General features: G+C 38.6%; 1 protein-coding gene across 1 annotated transcript; it reads left to right on the plus strand.

The window, feature by feature from the left end:
* Positions 1-527: 527 nt before the first annotated feature.
* Positions 528-4,677, plus strand: LOC143552022 (homoarginine-6-hydroxylase 2-ODD-C23.1-like). The gene is made up of 12 exons (XM_077042330.1): positions 528-623; positions 688-803; positions 869-987; positions 1,060-1,123; positions 1,604-1,671; positions 1,813-1,871; positions 3,019-3,169; positions 3,700-3,719; positions 3,787-3,833; positions 3,925-4,005; positions 4,072-4,161; positions 4,236-4,677. The coding sequence occupies exons 1-12, from the start codon at positions 590-592 to the stop codon at positions 4,362-4,364; spliced, it is 978 nt and encodes a 325-aa protein (XP_076898445.1). The 5' UTR covers positions 528-589; the 3' UTR covers positions 4,365-4,677.
* Positions 4,678-21,694: the final 17,017 nt, after the last annotated feature.

Consider the following 21,694-nt stretch of genomic DNA (forward strand, 5'->3'; position numbering starts at 1 on the left):
ACATAAACCTAACACATAATTATCAAAAACTTATTGTTTTGATGTTTGTCGTTTGTTCACCAATGGTTTGAGTCGACTTGTGTGCGTTTCGGTGCAATCCCGAAAGACTACATGTGTAGTGATTGTCAAGCGTCATTTAAAACCCTAGTTTAAATGTAATGAGATGTGCGTTATAGATCAAGTGATCTTAAGTTTGAATTGACGGAGTTTGGATTAACGGAGTTAATCTGAAATTGACGAGCGTCATAGTAAGGGTGTAATGGTTAAAGAGAGATGGGTGGAATGAAAGGGTGGAATGGAAATTCCAAACCTATAAGTTGATAAGTTATCAAATCTCAACTTATTGAAACCCATTTTTTAGCCTTGTTGATAAGGAGAAAAGTAAAAGTTCACATGTGTTCTCAAACACTTTATAAACATAAAAATGACTTATTAAACATTCATAAGGAGAAATCCGAAACACAACCTTAAAACCCGAAAAACTTAAACCCGAAACCCGATAGAAACTACCAATAGAACACAAGACACCTAACCAATGATTCATTATTGAGAGTAGAGTAGGTAATCTCGGAAACTCCGTTGGCAGAGCATGTCCACCAATTTCCAATCCATCCCACTCATCGGTAATTTCATACAGAGTGATCGATGATCTTATCGGTTTGATTTGATTTTATTATCATGTGGCAGATATTAGTCCTTTGGTAGCCAAGTGTGATGATCCAAATGCAATGGATGACGAAGATGTTGCACAAGTTGTTACACTTCTAGATAGGGCTTGTAGAGATGCTGGATTCTTCTATGTGGTAATAACAAATTCCTTTCACTCTTCATCTTTTAACAGTTACATATTATTTCAATCATTCAACAGAAAGGCCATGGTATTCCTGATTCTCTTATCAAAGATTTTAGAGATATAACACACTACTTCTTTCATCTACCTTACGAGGAGAAACTCAAGATCAAATTATCTAGTCATACTGGATACAGGTTCCTTTCTATCCAATTCTTTAACTAACTTCTTTACTTTATGGAAGTTGTTTCAAATTATAATCATTACAGGGGATACCAGCAAATTGGTGAGAATATAACTAAAGGTGTACCTGATAGACACGAAGCTATTGATGTAAGTTACCATTATATTGCTGCTTCACATTTTTCATTATTTATTATAGGCATGCTTCGTTTGTGTTCATTTATTTAATAAATGAACAAGCAAGCATGAACTCATATATGCTTCGCTCGTTATTTCAACTTTTTAGGCCCATTACAATTTAGTCTAGCTTTAGTAACTTCCTAGGCACAACACATTGCTGTTTATATTTACTTTTAGCTCAGTCATGTTCGTTTGTCTATGCTCAGTTATGCTCGTTCATGAACCATTCGTATGTACTGTTAACGAACTAATGAACGAAAATAAATGAACACAAACACCTTCATTTTCTTAACGAACAGTACAAGAACAAGGAAAATTTGTTCTTTTAATTGTTCGTGTTCATTTACAGGCCCAGTTCTTCGCATAAATTTGCAATTCATGGACTTCTTTCCACTAGATTGATGTAGTGGATTTTGTTTACTAGAATTCTTATAATTACTTTTATAATAGTGTTACAGAGAATTGAAGAAGGGGATGCATGGAGATCTTGGCGACCCATTAGTAGGCACCAACAAATGGTACATGAAATTTTTAACTACCATATTCATATCACAATTTGGGATTGTTATTTTTTACAAAAGTAGGTTCTTGAGTTTTAGTATATTCATTTAAGCCTATAAATATGTTAGGCTTATCGGAAATGTGATATTTTGTACTAGGCCAACGGACCCACCTAACTTTAAGAAAGTTATGGAGGAATATCTTTTCCTCTGCACAGGTATATTATTATAACTGTTATTAGTGTATATAGGGTTAGGATCTCTTCTGAACTCCAAAAATTTTAAGAACTCCAAGAACTCTTAACCACCAAGCATTTTACTCATTTGTTTATATATTTAATACTAGTTGAAGGTAGTTTTGTCATTTATTGGGTATGTTTGTCAATGAGCTTTTAGGAGCTTCTAGCTTCAAGCTAAGCTCCTACTCAATTAAAAGCCTTGTTTGGTTCAAGGAGCTTGAAGCTTTTAGGTTCGGAGAAAAAGCTTAAAGCATAAAGCTTCTACTAGTAGCATTTAAAAAGAGCTACAAGCTTTTAGCATTTTAATTTACTTAAATAACCTTCCAAAATAAATATATTACGCCCTGCTTGCGGTGCGCGCATATAATGTATATATGTGTGAACCCTCGGGTGGGCAAAAGTAAAATTGCACTAATTTTGACGTTATTTTACTAATCTCGTGAAAATAACGTTAAAAGTGGTGGAAGGTTAATCAGGCATCATGTGGTGGCGTTGATAGCCGAAAGACAAGGGCACATGCACCGATCAGCCGGTGTCCCGATGATTGAGTGCTATGTGCCTTATGTCCAAGGCTTGATGCAAAACTACTATCGAGCCGGGGGTCTCACCGGAAGCAGCCTCTCTATCCCTATGGGATAGAGGTAAGGCTGTCTACATCTTACCATCCTCAGACCCTACCATAGCATTGCTATTGGTGGGATATACTGAGTACGATGATGATGATGATGACTATTATTGTTTTTAGTTATGCTCATTTTAGTAATTTTATACATTTTATTAAAAGCTACAGCTACTCTGCCAAACATCTAAATATATCTAAAAGCTACAGCTAACAGCTTCCAGCCACTAGCTTCCAGCCACCAGCTAGCAGCTACCGGCTAGTTTTGCCAAACATACCCATTGTGTAATTTTGTGATTAAATATACTGAATCATAAGTTTATATATGTGTGACCAATTTAAATATATGTAATCATAAAACTACATATACTAAATGACAAAATTACCCTCATATAATTGTAAATATATAATATAAATAAATAAAATGATTGATAACGGTTCTTAAAATATTTGGATGTTTTGAAATGATCCTGGAATCGTTGATCACTGATTTCCGATTATTAACAAAGTTATCAAGAAAAATCATGCGTGGGATTGCTCTGGCACTCGGTGGCGCGGCAGATGAATTTGAAGGAAAAATAGCCGGAGACCCATTTTGGGTGTTGCGTATAATCGGGTATCCTGGTGTCGAGGGCTCGCCAAATAATGATATTGGATGGTAATTCTGTTAGTGATAGTGAAATCAGACAGTTTTGTTTTCTTTTCATTTTTTGGCCTCGGAGTGTCCGTGTGATTTACCCATGTTGCAAGGATGGTCCTCAACTTTGTACATCTATGGTCCCGAATAGTTAGAGTGTAACAAGTAAGGTCTTTCAAAATGATGGGCATTAGTTTTTTCAATTGAGTGAGTAATGACTAAAATACCCTTGCTACTTAAAGACCTTAAAAATAATGAAAGAGTTGAATTAAAATGTGGGGCCCACCTATAATTGAACTCTTTTATTATTTATAAGATCTTTTAGTAGTGTGGGTATTTTAGTCGTTCTACACTCACTTAACTGAAAACTAACGCTCATCTATTTCAAGGACCTTACACGTCACGCTTTCAAATTATTCGGAACCATAGATGTAATTTCACAAAGTTGAGGAACGTACTTGCAATATGCGACTGGGTACCACATGGATCATCCGTGTAATTAACTCTCGTGTTTGTTGTTATGTTATCATTGCTTGTGCAAATAAATCCAGTGGGGCCCACACAGATTATGGTAAGTCTGTTAAATTCTTATTTGGGATTCTTTGGGTTAGAGTGTTGATTTATGTGTCATGTTGCAGGTTTATTGACATTGGTTAATCAAGATGATGACAAAACTGCACTTCAGGTATTTGTTTTCTAAAAATGTAATACTAAAAAATAAATAAACTATTATTTGGGCTTATTATTGTTATGCTTAAAAACGCCAATTTGTGAAGGTGAGAAACCTCTCGGGCGAGTGGATATCAGCAGTTCCAATCCCTGGAACATTTGTCTGCAATATTGGTGATATGCTGAAGGTACACCCCCTCCCCAACACCTACTGAGTCCCATTTTTATGTACTAAACTTGTTGATTAATTGTAGATTCTAACAAATGGTGTATATGAATCGACACTGCATCGGGTGATTAACAACTCTCCAAAATTTAGGGTTTGTGTGGCTTACTTCTATGAGGTTGGTTTTTCTTTATTTGTTATTGTATTACTATGTTAATCCTCACTCGCGTATTTTGAAAATATTGTGAGCAGACAAACTTTGATGCGGTTATAAGTCCTTTGGATATGTGCATAAAGAAGAGTGGTGGAAATAAGAAACTTCAGACGGCTGTTTATGGAGAGCATCTAGTTAGTAAAGTTACAACTAACTTTGCATATTGATGCTATGTGTGTGTGTGTGTTCATTTGAAAACCATTAATTAGTTAGGAACCATGTGTTTCATACTTTCATGATCAAAAGCTAAAATGTGGTTTTGGTAGTTTATGATTATTGGTGGTTCTTATTTGAACTTATTGAATCGATTTTATATTAGCTATAAGTTGTCGGTTATCTATGCTTGCACGATCTAAATTATTTTGTTTATGAATAATGAAATAAGTTATGACCGGTTTGAGGGCTAGGCGTCTGCTTTCATATTTTTGGGGGTGTTTGGTATTGTGTTCTGAAAGAGATTATATGAAATGGGAACGTAAGTTTAATTCGCGGGTTGTAAAAGATGGTGTTTGCAGGCCAAGTGGCTGTAAAGATGTACAACTTGAACCGAAGAGGAACAGACAAACCTAGGCGAGTCCAATCCCTTGGCTAGGATATTTGCAAGCCGAAATCATCTAATCTAATCTAACTATTGTGACATTCGTCAATTTCGGGTCTCGTTTTATTTACATTTTTTGTAATCATTTTGTAACATGTCAATTTTTCGCGTTTTATTTTAATAAATTATACATAGTAGTTGTGGTTAAGCGTGTAAACCCGAACCGTCAAACTATCAAACCATTGTTAATATGACCATAGCGTGTGCGAGGTTTGTCAAATTCCCTTAGTTTTAGTTTTTAAGTTTGGTTAAATAAACTTTAGAGGACTAAAGTGTGATTTATCTTAAAGCTATTCAAGTTTGAACCATTTACAACTAAATACCAAATATGAAGGGCCAAAGGGTAACATTTATAAACTACCTATATAAACAAACAAATCTTATACCTAAACCAATATTATCCAGCCGCCACTTCCCTCTTTTGCCGTTTTCCAGTGACCGGAATTTGTATCCGGCGACCTCCGGCCACCCTACTCCCACCCGATCTCCGGCCAAACCTTCTCTCCCACTCTGGTCCATAACCCGACGCAACCACCCCCCTCCCTGGCCGTTTTTCCGGCGAGCCCGAACTTCCGGTGACCTTCGGCGGACCACCGACGCACGCCACCACTAGCCCCGCAACTCTCCTTCCCTCATTCGCGTTCCGACAGCCTGCCCCCTCCCTCAGCTTTCTCCCTTACCCTCACTGCCCGTTTTTCCGGCGACCGGAAAGCCGGCCGCCGTGGCTGCTCTCTCTCTCTACTCTTCCGTCTCTCTCCGTCTCTCTCTTCCCTCTTCTCTCATTCTGTTACATTTTCTGGCGGCCGGAAATCAACTCCGACGACCCGCTGTTCTTCATCTCCGACAGCCTACATCTCCGACGACTCGTGAACACCTAATAGCTAAGGTGTTTATCAATTTCAAGTCGGATCTGTTTGTTTACCGTTCGAGCTTCATTTATTTATCTATTTATTTCTCGGTTCATCAATCGAGGTGAGTACTTTCATACCCCTTTTTCCATCTTCCGTTTTGGGGTGACATTTCATACTTATCAAACTAAATGCTTTATTTACTTGAATTTTTAAACCCACAAATGTGATTGTATACTTTACTTAAAAATTGCTCGATTTGGTGTTCTATGCTTACATACTTATATGCTTATGTGTTTACCGCTTTTGGAAGGTTGATTCATAAATCCGTGAACTATTTGGTATTCTCTTATAGCATGGTGCCGTTAATGTATTTTTATTAACGACTTCATGAAATCCGAATCTATTTGATATTCTCTTATAGACGGTGCCGCTAATGTATTCTTATTAGCGACTTCATATTATCCATATTGTTGCTTTTATTTATCGTTTTGTATACAAGTTTTTGTGGCTTTTTATTACTATATACTTATATGCTTAAACTTATGAATTGCTCACCAAACTTTGTGTTGACAAACTTTATTTTATGAAATGTTACAGGTTTGACTATTGTTGACTCGAGTGCTTGACGGAAAACGTTACCAAGACTATTAGGGTATTAGTAAAACGAACAATATGATTGCTATTTGTTTATATGAACGAGATGTGTTGTTATATATTTGTTGGAATAAAATGAGTTTAATAAATATTGTCACTTTAAATAGTGTCTTGTGTATTTGTCCAATCACGTTGCACCCCGGCATGTTCCGCCTTTGGTCGCGGTGTGACAACTATACTAATAAATCTAATCTAATCTAACTATACTAATAAAAGAAAATAATGAGTATGATGTGACAATCCCACATTCATTCTAGGCCTAATCTCTCTTCTCATTTATCCTACATATTCATGGGTTATGGAGCAAAACCATATTGACAAATGGGTTATAATTTCATTTCTAATTCTCTAATTTATCATCTCATTCATCTCAACTAGTCATTGGTCGTGGGCCAAAATAATTTTGGCAAGTGGGTTATAATTTCATTTTCAATTCTCTAATTTCTCAACTTATTTATCCTACATATTCATGGGTCATGAGACAAAACAGTTTTGAGAAATTGGTTATAATTTATCTTTTAATTCTCTAATCTCCCATCTCATTTATCATGGTTATCCACGGGTAATTGGTCAAAACAATTTAGCAAATGTTGTATATAAAAAAAATTAAATTTGTAAATTTGAGATTTTTGACTTATTATTGTTTATACAATATATTTTTTCTTCTTTTTACCTATAATTCTGTTCACTTCTTTTAAATAATGGATTTTTTTATTTTTATTATTTGACAAGTCTTGTGTAATACACGGGTTCAAAAGCTAGTTTCTTGAATAAAGTACAAAGTAATCTTAAAACTGTTTTCTACGTCAATAGAACATTGTGTTAGAAGCAAAATAGGTGGATCCAATGTTGTCACATCACATGATAGGAGGACAAGCCAAAGGAAACTTATGCATCCGACATAATGATAATGAAGATTGGCACTGAGGTGTGAGCCAACACATGTTGTTCAATTGTGTAGTACAGGATCTAGAGGTGTACAAAATCGGGTATTTTTAAAATCTGAAACTGGTTTTTTCACACCGGATAGAAAATGGGACCGGTCCGGTCAGGAACCGTTTTTTCACACCAGATAGAAAATGGGACCGGTTCCGGTCAGGAACCGGGTCGGTTTCGGACCCGACCCGATGGCCTAAAATGGGAACCCAGTGGAACCGGTTCGGGTAGGAACCGGGACTGGGTTTTACGTAAAAACTGGTTCCATCGGTTTTTTTTTTGAATTTTAAACAATATAGCCGTTAGAAACCGGTTCCAACGGCTATATAGCCGTTTTTGACCGTTAGAACCGATTTTTTACTATAAACATGTTAGTAACATACTATATATAGCAAGGTGTTATGTGTATATAGTTAAACCACATTCAAAACTATAAAACACACTCTAAATCACAATTAAGCTTAAACCGACAAAAAATGGCAACTAACGACGACATTGTTCTGGTGATCGAGACAACACGATGCCCCGATGTTTGGGTTCATTACAATTTGTGTCTCATGACTGACTCACAAGAGATGGCTCGGTACAAGTACTGCTCGAAGTTTCTGAAAGCGGGGTCAAACTCCACCTTACGCAAGCATACCAATAAGTATTGTCGTGAGAAAAAAGTTTGGATGCCAAGAAAGTGGAAGCGGGAGAGTCGCCCGACTCTACAACTCAAGCACCTACCGCCGCCGGTAACAACGCTTAATCATTGTAGAACGCCGGATTAAAACGACGGACGTTGTTTTTTAGTTTAAGTTGTTATGTTTAGTATCGTCATGTTTTAATAATGTTTGTAATATTTGTTGTTTATATAATAAAATGTTCGTCTTTATTAAAAAAGTAACAAAAAATTAATCATGACTAATAAGAAATAAACAAAACAAAAGTAGTAGTTATTAAACAAATCAAAACTAAATATTACTTGAACTTTGATAGGGTTACAAATGATTTTACTAAAATAAATAAAAATTACAAGTCTTTTTAGTCTACACCCTCGTCTTTTTCACCACCCGAATTATGGGAAGAAAGTCCGTCCTCCGCCCTCTCATCATGAATAGGACGCTCTATTGGTATTTCGTCTTCGAAGTTTGCCTTGTGTTGTACACGATCCACCGCATCCAAATGGTCCTTTAGGCAAATGAAAACCTCTAGAGACTCGGGAGTTAGTTTTCTTCTTCGCATTGATAATACCCTCCCACTAAGAGAAAAAACTTATTCGGAAGCAACCGGTGAAGCTTGTATGGCAAGCAAATCACGAGCCATGGCGGATAGAATAGGAAATTCGTTTTGTTTTCCTTTCCACCAAGCCAACAAATCAATATTGCGAATTTCGTCGACCGTTGCGCCCTCAACATAGTTTGCTCCACTATATTGACCAAGTTCGCTAGTTGGTGTGTTTCCTATTTGCCTCTTAGATGCCGATTCACGAACCACATTCGTCTAGTTTATAAGTGTGTCCTTGCACGGCCTACTAGTCGTTGTCTGCCTCACAAAAGACAATCTCGCGGTTGGACTATAAATTTGAAAATAATGGTCAGAAAGGTTTTGAAGGTGTTTGTTAAACTTTTCCTTCGCTTCCGTCGACAACTTCAGGTCGATCTCGTGCATTCCCATGTTGTCGTATATTTCCTCGATCAATGTCACAACCCCATTAACATTCCAATAGGGGTTTAAAGCGGCGGCACAAGTAAAGATCGGCGGTATGTTTTCAAAATATTTTAAGAACTTTTCCTTCATTATCGCAACAACATTCTTGAATAGTTTGTTCTTCTCCTCAAACTCTCTAAAAGTAGAAAACATTGTCACACCCCGAACAAAGGCGGCGGAACATGCCGGGGTGTAACGATTGCCCATAAGCGCATGACACTATTTAAAGCGACAATATTTAACAAATTTCATTTCTCAACATCGAAAATGTCACATAACCAAATATTCATAAGTCAAATACAACAAAATATAGCAAATCAAATATTGTTCATTTTTGCTAATATCCTGACGGTATTTGTGACGTTTTCTCCACCGAAACTCCATAATCAACCTAGATGCAAACCTGTAACATTTTATAAAATAAAGTTTGTCAACACAACGGTTGGTGAGAAATTCATAAGTTTGAACAATATGTATGTAGTAAGAAACGCCACAATCTTGTATACAAAACCACAAATAAATAACAAAAAATTGGATAATATGAAGTCGCTAATAAGAATACATTAGCGGCACCGTCTATAAGAGAATACCAAATAGATTCGTATTTCATGAAGTCGTTAATAAGAATACATTAACGGCACCGTGCTATAAGAGAATACCAGATAGCTCACGGATTTATGAATCAACCTTCCAAAAGCGGTAAACACATAAGCATATAATCATGTAAGCATAGAACACTAAATCAAGCATTTATTTAAGTAAAATATACAATAACGTTTGTGGTTTTAAGACTCAAGTATAAAGCATTTGATTTGAATAAATATGAAATGTCACCCCAAAACGAAAGATGGAAAAAGGGGTATGAAAGTACTCACTTTCAAGTAATAAACTTGAAAAGTTGATAATTTGGAGATTTGCCGGAACGACGGGTTTAACGTATGAACCCTAAAATAAAAGAAGCCTGGGATTTAGAAAGGTTGTGTTGGAGATCTTTAAATAAAATAATTGTTGCAAAAAGTAAACAATTTAAAGTTCGAGGGTTAAAATGTAACTATTTAAGAATTTATAATAATAACCCTTTAAAAATGTGAGTTTGCTCAAAACCGGGTTAAAGTATCTAACCTCAATATTTACTTAACCCAAGTTAAGTAATAAGGTGAGAAAAATGCTAAATGCAAGTTCCTATGGGACAAAGATACTAAAACGGGTTTTAACGAGTGTTCGGGTCTTGACAAATGGTCAAACCCAAAGTCAACTTTCCAAAAGATTAATTGTCATGAGATAACTCATTAAAATATAATAACACTTAACCAAGTATGTGGATCTATTGTTTTAGAACTAACAACGTACGTTAAGCGAGTGTTCAGTTTTGTCGGTCCAATTATGTTATGAGACCAAGTTGGATCCAACATTTCCGAGTACTTAAGAAAATGATTAAAATCAGTTTGTAAACTATTTTTAAAGAAATATACAAGTCTTGATAGCTAAAAACACACTTGTGTGTCTTAAGTGAGTAAAAATCGGATCGGTTCAGTTTCCATCTCACAAGAAGTTCATAGATGGATTCCACATACCCATATATCATAGATCTTGTATTATAATGTACAAATGAAAATATTTAAGTTCTACAACTACAAAGTCAACAACAAGTCTTTTTAACATAAGTTCGGTTTGGTTCGGTTTCCATCTGACAATGAGTTCATAGATGGTCTCCACATACCCAATACTTGTAAATGTGACTAACAAACTAAAATGAGCAGAAGTTAGGTATAAATAATATGTATAAATAAGTTATGTGTGTGTATATATATATCAAGAACTCAAAGTCCTCCATGAAGCCTTGCCTTATGACATTCGAAACTTAACCAACCGGAGTCGGTGAAGTAACTAATAAAGGAAAAAAGGGGTGTGTATTATATATATGTTGTACCACCATATTCAAGAGTTAGTAATGTTAGATGAACAAGTTAGAATTAAAGATAAAACTCAGTTTGACTTTTAGAAATCAAACCTTCAAGAACACAACAAAAATAACCTTAAGATCTTTGAATTTGAGAGAGAATTTGGAGTTGTAGCAAAGATTAATGGATGGAAAGGGTGGTGTATATATAGGGTAAGTTGAAATGATCAAGCATAAAGGGTCTTGCATGAAATGGGGTGTTTTGGTCACATGTTTACATTAAAATAACCAAAAAAAACGAGTTGCTGATCTGCAGTCTGGTCGCGCTAGGCTCCCAAGTTCTTGTTGTCTGGTTGCGCTACGCTATGGGTGCAAAATCTGATATTTTCATTTTTCAAAAATGGCATTTTTGGTCCCTGCAGTTCGTTTTAAGTGATTTTTACGCGTTTTAAAGGCCGAAATGAATGTTTTCAAGACCCAACAAGTGTAAAACAATATTGTAACATAAAATCCATCATTTTTATTATATCAAAGGTTTCGGTTTACAAAATGGGTCGGTTTACATCAATAAAGTTTACAAAACAAATACGAATCGAGACCCGAAATTGACGAATGTCACAGTATCTACTACTTTAGGAAAATTTCGTCCCGAAATTAAGATGAAGATGATGATGCAAACAAATGTGGATACTTCTCTTTCATTGCGTCTTATCGTTCCCAAGTAAACTCCGCGCCACACCGTGATTCCCAATGAACTTTTAGTAACCGAATTTGACTACGCTTGGTTTTCTTCTCGTTGCGATCCATAATCTCAACGGGTCGTTCAACCATAAGCATAGACTCATCAACATGAACTTCGTCGAGAGGTATATGGAGATTTCCCTCGGCTAGGCACTTTTTGAGATTCGAAACATGAAATGTCGGATGAACACCGGCAAGTTCTTGCGATAGTTTGAGTCGATACACTACTTTCCCAACACGTTCAAGAATTTTGAAAGGACCAACGAAACTAGGAGCTAGTTTACCCTGTAGGTTCCCAGCCGGATCTACACAGGAGTATCTCGTAACACGAGGGTGTGGAATCCTCACATAATACGATACGAGCGTAAGATATATAATACGTTGAGACGATACACAAACACACGTTACAATACTAATAAACACGTTGTATTGCAACTCTTCAACACGTGATCTCGAATATCACTTAACGTACTGCCCAAAAACTTATTCTAAACAAGCCGAAGTTAGGCATATATAGGCCTCGACAACTTCGCCTAACAGACTAGGCGAAGTTGTCTTAACTTCGCTTGTCCACAAGTTCGCTTACATCAGGCGAACTTGTGTGACACCATATCTAAAACCAAAACAACCAATCTAACATGATTACAGACACATACAAAACACTAGATACTGAACTACTGACATTATGCACCAACAGACTCCCCCTTGGCAGTAGCTTCATATCTCTATCATTATTCACGTGTCTAGTAATCCCCAAAATCTCGTGTCACCCGTCTTCAAGCATGAACGCCCTGTCTAACACAAACAGAGACCACTCTCTGGTACTTCTTGGCTTCATCTTTCCATGCAGGAATATAGAATATCTTCTTATTTTTTAGCACGTGCAAGTCAGCTTGAGACAAGTTTACCAAGTGCATGGGATCATACACTCTCAGAACTTCTTGTTCATCTTCATCTTCCATAACCGCTTCAGCTGTTTGGCTATCAACATACCACCACTTTAGATTCTTTAAAACATCCTTGGGCATTGCCTTCATCGGCACTTCTTCCAAACTCCGAACCGGCTTATATTTCATCACCATCCAAGGTTTGCCATCAGCTCGCATTCCTCTTTCCTTATCTTCAACTAGCTTCCCTTTCTACGGCTTTAACAACTCAAACTTTTTCTCTTTCACACTTTCTTTCCACATAATCTTCCCAATAATTCTGTCCATATTATCATCACTTCTATTAATCAACCCCAATTTAGCCAAATCCTTCACCTCACACTCAGGCAAGGTATTGAGAGATCTCAACATCCTCTTAAAGTACTGAATCCCATCAAAGCGTTTCATCACAAATAACCTCAACTGCTCATCATACAACCAGCATATAATACCCTTCTTCGACTCAGCATACCCTTTGATATTGTAACTCTTTTTGAACATTGTAGGAACCGCTGGCTTCTTTGTCTTTACAAACCACTGAGCGTAGCGTTCTTTCTATCTCGGCTGCTCTTCCCACTCAGACTCATCTGACACATCCATGTCTTGACTCACATTACTTTTGTCAACGTCTGGAATATCATGTTCTACACTGTCATCCACAATCTCTCTCTCTTCAATCTCACTATCAATCACAATCTGTTCTCCTATCTTTTCTATCTCCTCAACAGGTAACACATCATCATCACCCACAACATCATCATCCAACATTTCTTAATCATCCACAACCACAACATCTTCACCACCTGATCCACCTGTTGTACCAGTTGACTCCCCCTGAGATGTGGAAGTCCCAGGAGTTTGTTCAGTTCTTGGCAACTCACCACCTGCATCTTTCGATGCATTGGGATCATTGTCTCTATCATGATTCTTCTTTGTTCTCAACTCGTCGCTCTTGCAGCTCGTCTCCCCCTGAGATGCTAAGAACTGCATTAGAGTATCAAAAAGTTTACCATGTTCAACAAGGAGGGACGATTGGATCTGATTCTCTGCTACAAGGCGCTGGATAGCTTGAGTCTAGATTAGATTGATTCTTGACTGTTCAGCAACGACCCGTTCAAGAGCAGCTATCCTTTCAGAATTTGATAAGGTAGCATCAAAATCAAACCGCATATGAGAAACGTCTTGAGCATAAGGTGGAGGTATTCCCAAACTAGCTGGAGTGTCAGAAACAGACTGAAAAGTAACCGCGGGTGGTATTGTGACAGATAACCCCGCAGTAGCAACCAACTTCGACTCAACAAATCTTACAACAACCTCCGATGGAGTAAGAGTAGGAGGTGGCAAGGAAACTATCTCCGGAGCCGAAAACTGAAACGTGGTTGGTAGAATACCAAATGATGATGATGTTGTCACCACGGGAACACTGGAGGTGATCGGTACTGTTACAGTCATCGAAGCCGGAACCATGGTCATATCAGATAACGAGGGTGGAGAGAAACGAACCACCCTTGAACTTTCACCAGCTCCCGAAACCTCACCAGTTCTGGCCCTCTTTGATCGACGTATCAACTGGTCTAACTCCTCCTCGAAGTCAGATTCACTGTCATCTGAGTCTTTCTTTCTCTTACCATGTATTCTTTCTTGTGTGACCAGAATCTGTCGTGCTTCAGCGATATCGTCAGCGGAGGAGTCAGAGTCGGTTCTCTCAGAATCTGCTACAGACGTAGCTACCATCGAAACATTCACACCAGATGCCTCAGCTTCTGGTGCTTGAACCTCAGCAGCTGGATCAATCTGCTCCATATCAAAGAACCCTTGGCCAACAAAAGCAGCTTCAAGATCTACCTGTTCCTCTGGAGCTGCAACAGGATCAGCAGGCAAAGCCTGCTGTACCAAAGGTGGTGGTTGAGGAACATCAGCCTGTTGCTGTGCCGGGTCCCGAAATTCATCTCCACGAGGAGCAATATAAGCAGGGTTCACCAAATAACCAAACAATGGAGTGTGCCGCGGACGAAGCTCTGGTATGCTACGTGCGCTTGACGACCTACATTGCGCAAAGATCCTCTTACTTACACTCTCAACATAACAGATGGGACGTCGTTGAGGTAGCATAGGTGCTACATGATTCAAAATCATCTGTAAGAATCTGGGGTACATTAAAAATCTTTCACGAGCGACCGCGCGTCTCTGACGATCGATTTCATAAAACACCATCTGACTGAAGCTGTAAGGCTTGTTGTAAGTCAGGGCTGTCATAGAAGACTGCATCGTTGCCCCCATACCGTCAGTACCAGCTTTACGACCCGACATGCACACAATCATCACGTGCATCAGAAAACGCCACTGATCCAGCAAGAATCCCTTTCGCCTTTGAGTGTCACCCAAAGGACCCGAATAGCCCATACGTAAAAATGCACCATCTCTGAATGGAGCTGAAAAATCTGTAGGATCATCTCTAGTTTCAGTCCCGAACTGCAAAGCGACTCTGATCTGATCTGCTGAGAACTGCACCTCCTGATAGTTCACTGTGGCGCGCATAACCAGAGGCTCAACTCTACAGTCATATTCTACCATTCGCTAGAAATCTTCAATATTCGGTAGAGAAATGGGGAGAGTTGTAGTAATAGCATAAAAATACGTGAGTGAACTAGGACGGAGATGATCTTGCGATAATCGTCGATACCACTAGCATCCGGATCCAAAGTAATGTACATGTTGTGACCCGGAAAGAACTGTCGGTTGTTGTCACCACCTTCATCACCACCAGAACCACCAGCTCCTGCTACAACAGCCATATCTGCACAACAAACGGTCTAAGTTAGAACATCGACAAAGCAGATCACAACTTTGCTTGGTACCATAAGCGAAGTTATGATAACATCTTATGTGCAGGCGAAGTTAACCATATGGCGAAGTTGAGTACAACTTCTCCTTAAACATAACTTCGCCTGATAACAAACTAGAACATTTAAATTAAATAAGATTAGCAGCAGGCGAAGTTATGCATAAGGAGAAGTTGAGTATAACTTCGCCTAACCCTAACTTCGCCTGAGAACAACCAGACTAATTAATTAATTAATTAATTATGAGCAGGCGAAGTTATGCCTAGGGCGAAGTTGAGAACAACTTCGCCTAAAGCTAACTTCGCCTGAATCTGAAACGGCGTAAAACAGAGGTCCGATCATGGTTTGTTTGGTGTTTTTGTGATTGAAAACATGAAAAGATGTTACTATGGAGATCTAGACGATTTACTGAGTTACGAACACATTAGAAACAGATTGGTTTATCAATTGTTTAAAAGTTAGCATAAACAATGTCACACATCGAATCACCACGGCCCTTGATTATCACCATTAGTATGAATTACATGTAATACCGAGCCTACACACCTTTAACACGGATTGGAAACAGATAATACGGATTCAAGGATTAAGTACGCCGAGGGTTAGGAGTGTATGTAAGTTCGCTGAGGGTTTGACCAGGTTGACCCTTATATAGGTTTGAAAATGCAAGGGCGAAGTTAACCTTAACTTCGCCCCTGGGACAACTTCGCTGGTCAACAGATTATCATTAACTTCGCTCAAGGTCAACCATGCTCAACTTCGCCTCTTTAAAAGTTCGCCTAAAGTGTACTCGGAAGCAAAGTGTGCTCGGAAAACAAAGTGTACTCAGAAAACAAAGTGTGCTCGGAAGTAAAGTCTACTCGGAAAGCAAAACACTTGTATTTTTCAATTTTTAACTAGCACAAAGTGTACCCGGAAGCACTTTCCTAGCACAAAGTGTACCCGGAAATCAAAACACTTGTGATTTTTCAATTTTCAACTAGCACAAAGTGTGCTCGGAAGTAAAGTCTACTCGGAAAGCAAAACACTTGTATTTTTCAATTTTTAACTAGCACAAAGTGTACCCGGAAGCACTTTCCTAGCACAAAGTGTACCCGGAAATCAAAACACTTGTGATTTTTCAATTTTCAACTAGCACAAAGTGTGCTCGGAAGTAAAGTTTGCTCGGATTACTTAGTGCTCGAAAACAAAGTGTGCTCGGATTACTTAGTGCTTTTTCATTTTCTTTCACATAACACCAAGCATGCTCGGGAGCAAAAGTGTGCTCGGGAGCAAAAGTGTGCTCGGGAGTACTTGTGATTTTTCATTTTCTTTCACTTAACACCAAGCATGCTCGGGAGCAAAAGTGTGCTCGGAAGCAAAAGTGTGCTCGGTAGCAAGGGTGTGCTCGGGAGTACTTGTGATTTTTCATTTTCTTTCACTTAACACCAAGCATGGACAACTTCGCCTCTTTACCTTAACACAAGTTCGCCTAACTTAATTTACAAAACATGACCTTATAAATTTGATCAAAGTGCAACTGTCTTTTAAAATCCTCCGTTAAAGATTTAAACTTTACGATCAAATAACCAAGTGACCAAGTTTTAAACCATAAAACAAAATATGTGTGTGAAAATTGTAGTAAGTAAATAAAAGGGATCAAATTTCAGTCTTGACGAGAACCTGCATGTTTTAGAAAAGATCCGAACAGGAATCATACTAATTAAGTGGCTGTCACATAGATCCATGTTCAGCGGTATTGTGACATAAAGAAACATGTTGTAAGCAGGTATAAAACTTAGTATGGTTTTCATCGCTTCTGTGATACGGATTAGGTTCAATTAAGCTCAATATTTAGATGGACATCACATGAGAGATTGTGATGCCTCCTATCTATTCTCAAAGCGTATTTGGCTTTCCCCAAGTCACCCCGAGTTGACCTTGACCCGTAGTGTCTGATTAAACAGTAAGTACATATTGATCTTTAGAGTCTTCTTCCCGTTCTCTTTCTTGCCTCGGTTGATATTTGAAATAACATAAGCTTCAAAAAGGCTTAACAACATTTTTTTTTCAATACTAAAGATATTAATACAGCTTCAAATAGTAGACGACTGCAAGTCCCGAATCTGGGTCACTGCAGGTACTTGACACACCATCTTCTCGGGAATCAGAACACTCACGGGCTCGTGTATGACAGGGTAATCACTTTTCTGCCTATCATTCGGAAAGATGTATATGGAGACATGCACAACTCAGAATGATTCTCCACATTAAATCGAGGAGATTTAGTTTGTATCACTTCTACTTTTACGCACCATATAAAGCTACCATAACTTACAATGGCTGTTCTAGAGTCTTTTAGGCCTAATAACTTCACCAGTTAAGCACACAGAATTAGTTTTTCTATCACTTTCCATGGTTGGATCAATTTTCTTTTAAACATTGTATTGAAACTTCTTACGAAGTTATAGACTTGAAAAATTATATCATCTCCCTAAAAAAATTTAAATTCTATCGCCCCGATCAAGTCAAAGTCTTCAGGTAAACGGCTATCCTGAAGATCCAATGGATCAGCTGGACCGACCACATACGAGTAAGTGTCCTTCTAACTAAGTATAAACGACAACTTTTCAGCGAAAGAATAAAAACCCATCATAAACCGCCCCGGTCACTTTCAGTTATCTGGTTAATGGCTATCCTCATAATCTACTAGTAGAAGTAAGGACCAAACATATCCGAAGATGTGTCCTTCAAATTGAAGCAACCGACATAATTCTAAGCGATAGTGATGTTTTTTTTTTAAGAAAAACGGAAAACAAGGTTACTCGGGATTGATCATCCCATTAAGTTCAACAAGATTTTGAAAACGGGATCGGTCAAATGCTTTAGTAAAAATATCGGTGAAATTATCCAACGAATCAACCTTTTCTAGCACAATTAATTTCTTCTCAGCACAATCCCATATAAAATGATGACGAATGTTAATATGTTTAGTTTTGCTGTGTTTGACGGGATTGTTAGTTACTGAGATTGCAGCAGTGTTATCAATGCAAATAGGGGTTTGTGTGAAATTCAAACCGTAATCGCGCAATTGCTGTTGTATCCAAAGAACCTGGGAGCAGCAGTTCGATGCTGCCATGTACTCTGCTTCGCAGGTGGAAATGGCTACTGAGGTCTGCGTTTTGCACTGCCACGACACCAATCTTCCTCCCAGAAACTGACATCCACCGGTTGTTGACTTCCCGTTCTGATTGCAACCTCCATAGTCAGAATCTGTGTAAGCTACCAAATCCAGTTCTCCCCCATTCGTGTACCACAACCCCAACTTAGGCTTGCCTTTGAGATACCGCAATATTCTCTTCACTCCCTTCATGTGAGATTTCTTCGGGCTTGCCTGAAAACGAGCACAAAGACAAACTGCAAACATAATATCAGGTCTAGATGCAGTTAAATACATTAAAGAACCTATGATTGCTCGATATTGGGTGGGATCCACGTCTTCATCACTGTCAGAATCAGCACCCAGTTTGTGGTTGATGCAAACTGGAGTATCAAATGTAGTGCTATTGTCCATCTTGAAGCGTTTGAGCACATCATGGACATATTTTGTTTGATGAATAAACATCCCATCTTTCTTCTGATCTACCTGCAATCCCAAAAAGAAAGTTAATTCGCCCATGGCGCTCATTTCAAACCTCTTTTTCATGACTGCTTCAAATTCCTGACACATGGCGACTCTTGATGCAGCAAAAATGATGTCGTCCACATGGACTTGAACAAGTAGAAGATCACCCCCTTTTCTCTTGACAAACAGCGTGCTATCGATCTTTCCTCTTTCGAACCCATTCTCAAGCAAGTAATCAGATAGAGTTGCGTACCAGGCACGAGGAGCATGATGTAGCCCTTATAGAGCTTTACTCGGTTTGTACACATGATGTAACATCCTAAAAATTTTAATGATGAATAAAGGAAGTTATGTTTAGTGATTTCGCGTAATTAATTAATATCGGGTAGGGAGCGGGTCTTGGACGTGGATTAATTGAGATGGGTTAAATGAGAATGGGATTTCAGGGATATAAATACCCCCAAAATCCCAAAATATCTTCATTTTCACCAAACTCCCTAACACCCCAAAACACACACACACACCACACGCATACCGCCGCCGGCCGGCCGAGCCAAGGGAAGAGTCGGGCAGGTCCGAGAGAGAGCGATTAGTGTACTAGCAAGTAAACGAGATCCAAACAAGCCCAAAAAGGTATGATTCTTGATCTTTGAAGTTTAAAGATCCAAGCTTTTTAGTGTATAAGCGACCGAAAATGGTCGGGAAGCGTAGTGGGTGATATTGAACCATAGCAAGGGTGTTAAAATCGCTCAAAATGCTGGAAAGAAACCGAACAGCGGCTGTCTGGGCAACTTCGCCTGCATCTGGGCAACTTCGCCTTCAAAGCGATGAACTTCGCCTGCAAGCTAAGTTCGCCTGATGAACTTCGCCTGCAAGCTAAGTTCGCCTGATGACAACTTCGCCTGAGGCCAAGTTCGCCTAATTGATAACTTCTCTTACGGCCAAGTTCGCCTGATAACAACTTCGCCTAAAGCCAAGTTCGCCTGATGACAACTTCGCCTAAAGCTAAGTTCGCCTAAGGTTTAACTTCGCCTAAAACTAAGTTCGCCTAAGGTTTAACTTCGCCTAAAGCCAAGTTCGATTAGGAAGTAAACTAAAAATCTAATGAAAAATGTGTTAAGACAGTTAATGGAAATACAATTTTTCCAAGCTGACCTGGCAGCTCGACCCCAGCCAGGGGCTCTGCCCCTTGGACCCTGCTAGGGGCTGCCGCCCCTAGACCCCGCTGCCAGGGGCGCTGCCCCCGGACCCCCGTTCGTTGTGGGTCATATAAAGATAGAAATACATTATGAGAAGTGATAGTTAATTGATACGTATACTTGTTATACAGTCAGCTGTGCACAACTGAAGAAAGGAATTACGATTAACGGTGAACGTAACCGTGTTCAGGTGAGTTTCTAGCCCCATTCCTTGTTATGTTTTCGGGGCTGTGTGCATACTTGATGTGTTGTTAATACATTTATCCTAAGTGATAAGTGTATGCCCTATGTGATATATGTGTTATGTAAGAATGATTGCTTGATGGTACGTGAACGATCTTCGGATATTGCACGTACTGTCAGGTTGTAATGCTATGTATAAGGTAAGTATAATATGAATGCTTATGCGTATGAACGTGATTGAGATAATAAAAGAAGGAAATAATGATGTATGGTTGTATGGTTACGAAAAGGGTACCGAGCCCTAATAATACTCGAGGTATGATGTATGGTTGTATGGCTACGAAAAGGGTACCGAGCCCTAAAAATACTCGGGGTATAATGTATGGTAACGAAGAGGGAATCGAACCCTACTAATATTCGAAAACTAGGGACCAGACCCTTATAATATCTGTGATGTTAGGGACCAGACCCTTATAATATCTGTGATGGTAGGGACCAGACCCTTATAATATCTGTGATGTTAGGGAATCGAACCCTTCTAATATTCGAAAACTAGGGACCAGACCCTTATAATATCTTTGAGGTTATAGGGCGAAAGGCTCTTTAAAACGTATGATTATGTATGTAAAGAAAGTATGAAGGTAACAATGAAAGTAAAAGCACTTAAGTGTGTATGAAAGAAAGTTAAGAGGTTAAGTATGAAATGTAAAGAATGTATTGTATGATTATGTGATTAACTAGAACTCACTCAGCGTAGCTGACTTTTAGTATGCACGTAGGTGAGTAGGATGAGACAGCTGGCTTGAGCGGGGACACACGGCAGAAGAATAAGAGCCTGGCATCTGAAGACTTACGATGTTTTAATTTTAATGTTTTAATGTGAAAGACGAAGGATGTTTTGAGACAAGTTATGAAATATTGTAATGTTTTATGAAAGTTTTATATTCCGCGTAAATGTTTTAATTAACTCTGATATTTAGAACTGTGTTTATGAGTAAATCCAACACGAAAGTAGGGTTACCGGTAACGGGGCCTTACACATGATCAGGAAAATCTGGGTCAGGGAAACCCGGAGGCTGTTCAACGTACACCACCTCATCGACTTTACCATTTAAAAAGGCACTTTTCACATCTAATTGGAACACTTTCATTTCTTTGTGTGCAGCAAATGCCAAAAATATTCGAATTGCTTCCAATCTTGCCACAGGAGCAAACACTTCGTTGTAGTCGATTCCTTCTTGCTGATTAAACCCTTTTACTACCAGCCTTGCCTTGTTCCTTATGATTATCCCTTTCTCATCCCTCTTACATTTAAAAACCTACTTTGTACCAATAGCATTTACATTCTCTGGTTTTTCAACTAATTTCCA

The sequence above is a fragment of the Bidens hawaiensis genome, unplaced genomic scaffold (genome assembly GCF_021521415.1).
Source record: "Bidens hawaiensis isolate Kalapana, Puna unplaced genomic scaffold, B.hawaiensis_p1.1 tig00016755_1, whole genome shotgun sequence".
In the NCBI taxonomy this organism is placed as follows: domain Eukaryota; kingdom Viridiplantae; phylum Streptophyta; class Magnoliopsida; order Asterales; family Asteraceae; genus Bidens; species Bidens hawaiensis.

What these genes read in the sequence shown, in the direction of transcription:
- LOC143552022 (XM_077042330.1), top strand. Translation starts at nt 590, where the DNA reads ATGTCCACCAATTTCCAATCCATCCCACTCATCG. An exon ending in CCAATCCATCCCACTCATCG is followed by an intron (nt 624 to 687) that starts GTAATTTCATAC and finishes ATCATGTGGCAG; the next exon opens with ATATTAGTCCTTTGGTAGCC. An exon ending in TCTAGTCATACTGGATACAG is followed by an intron (nt 988 to 1,059) that starts GTTCCTTTCTAT and finishes TAATCATTACAG; the next exon opens with GGGATACCAGCAAATTGGTG.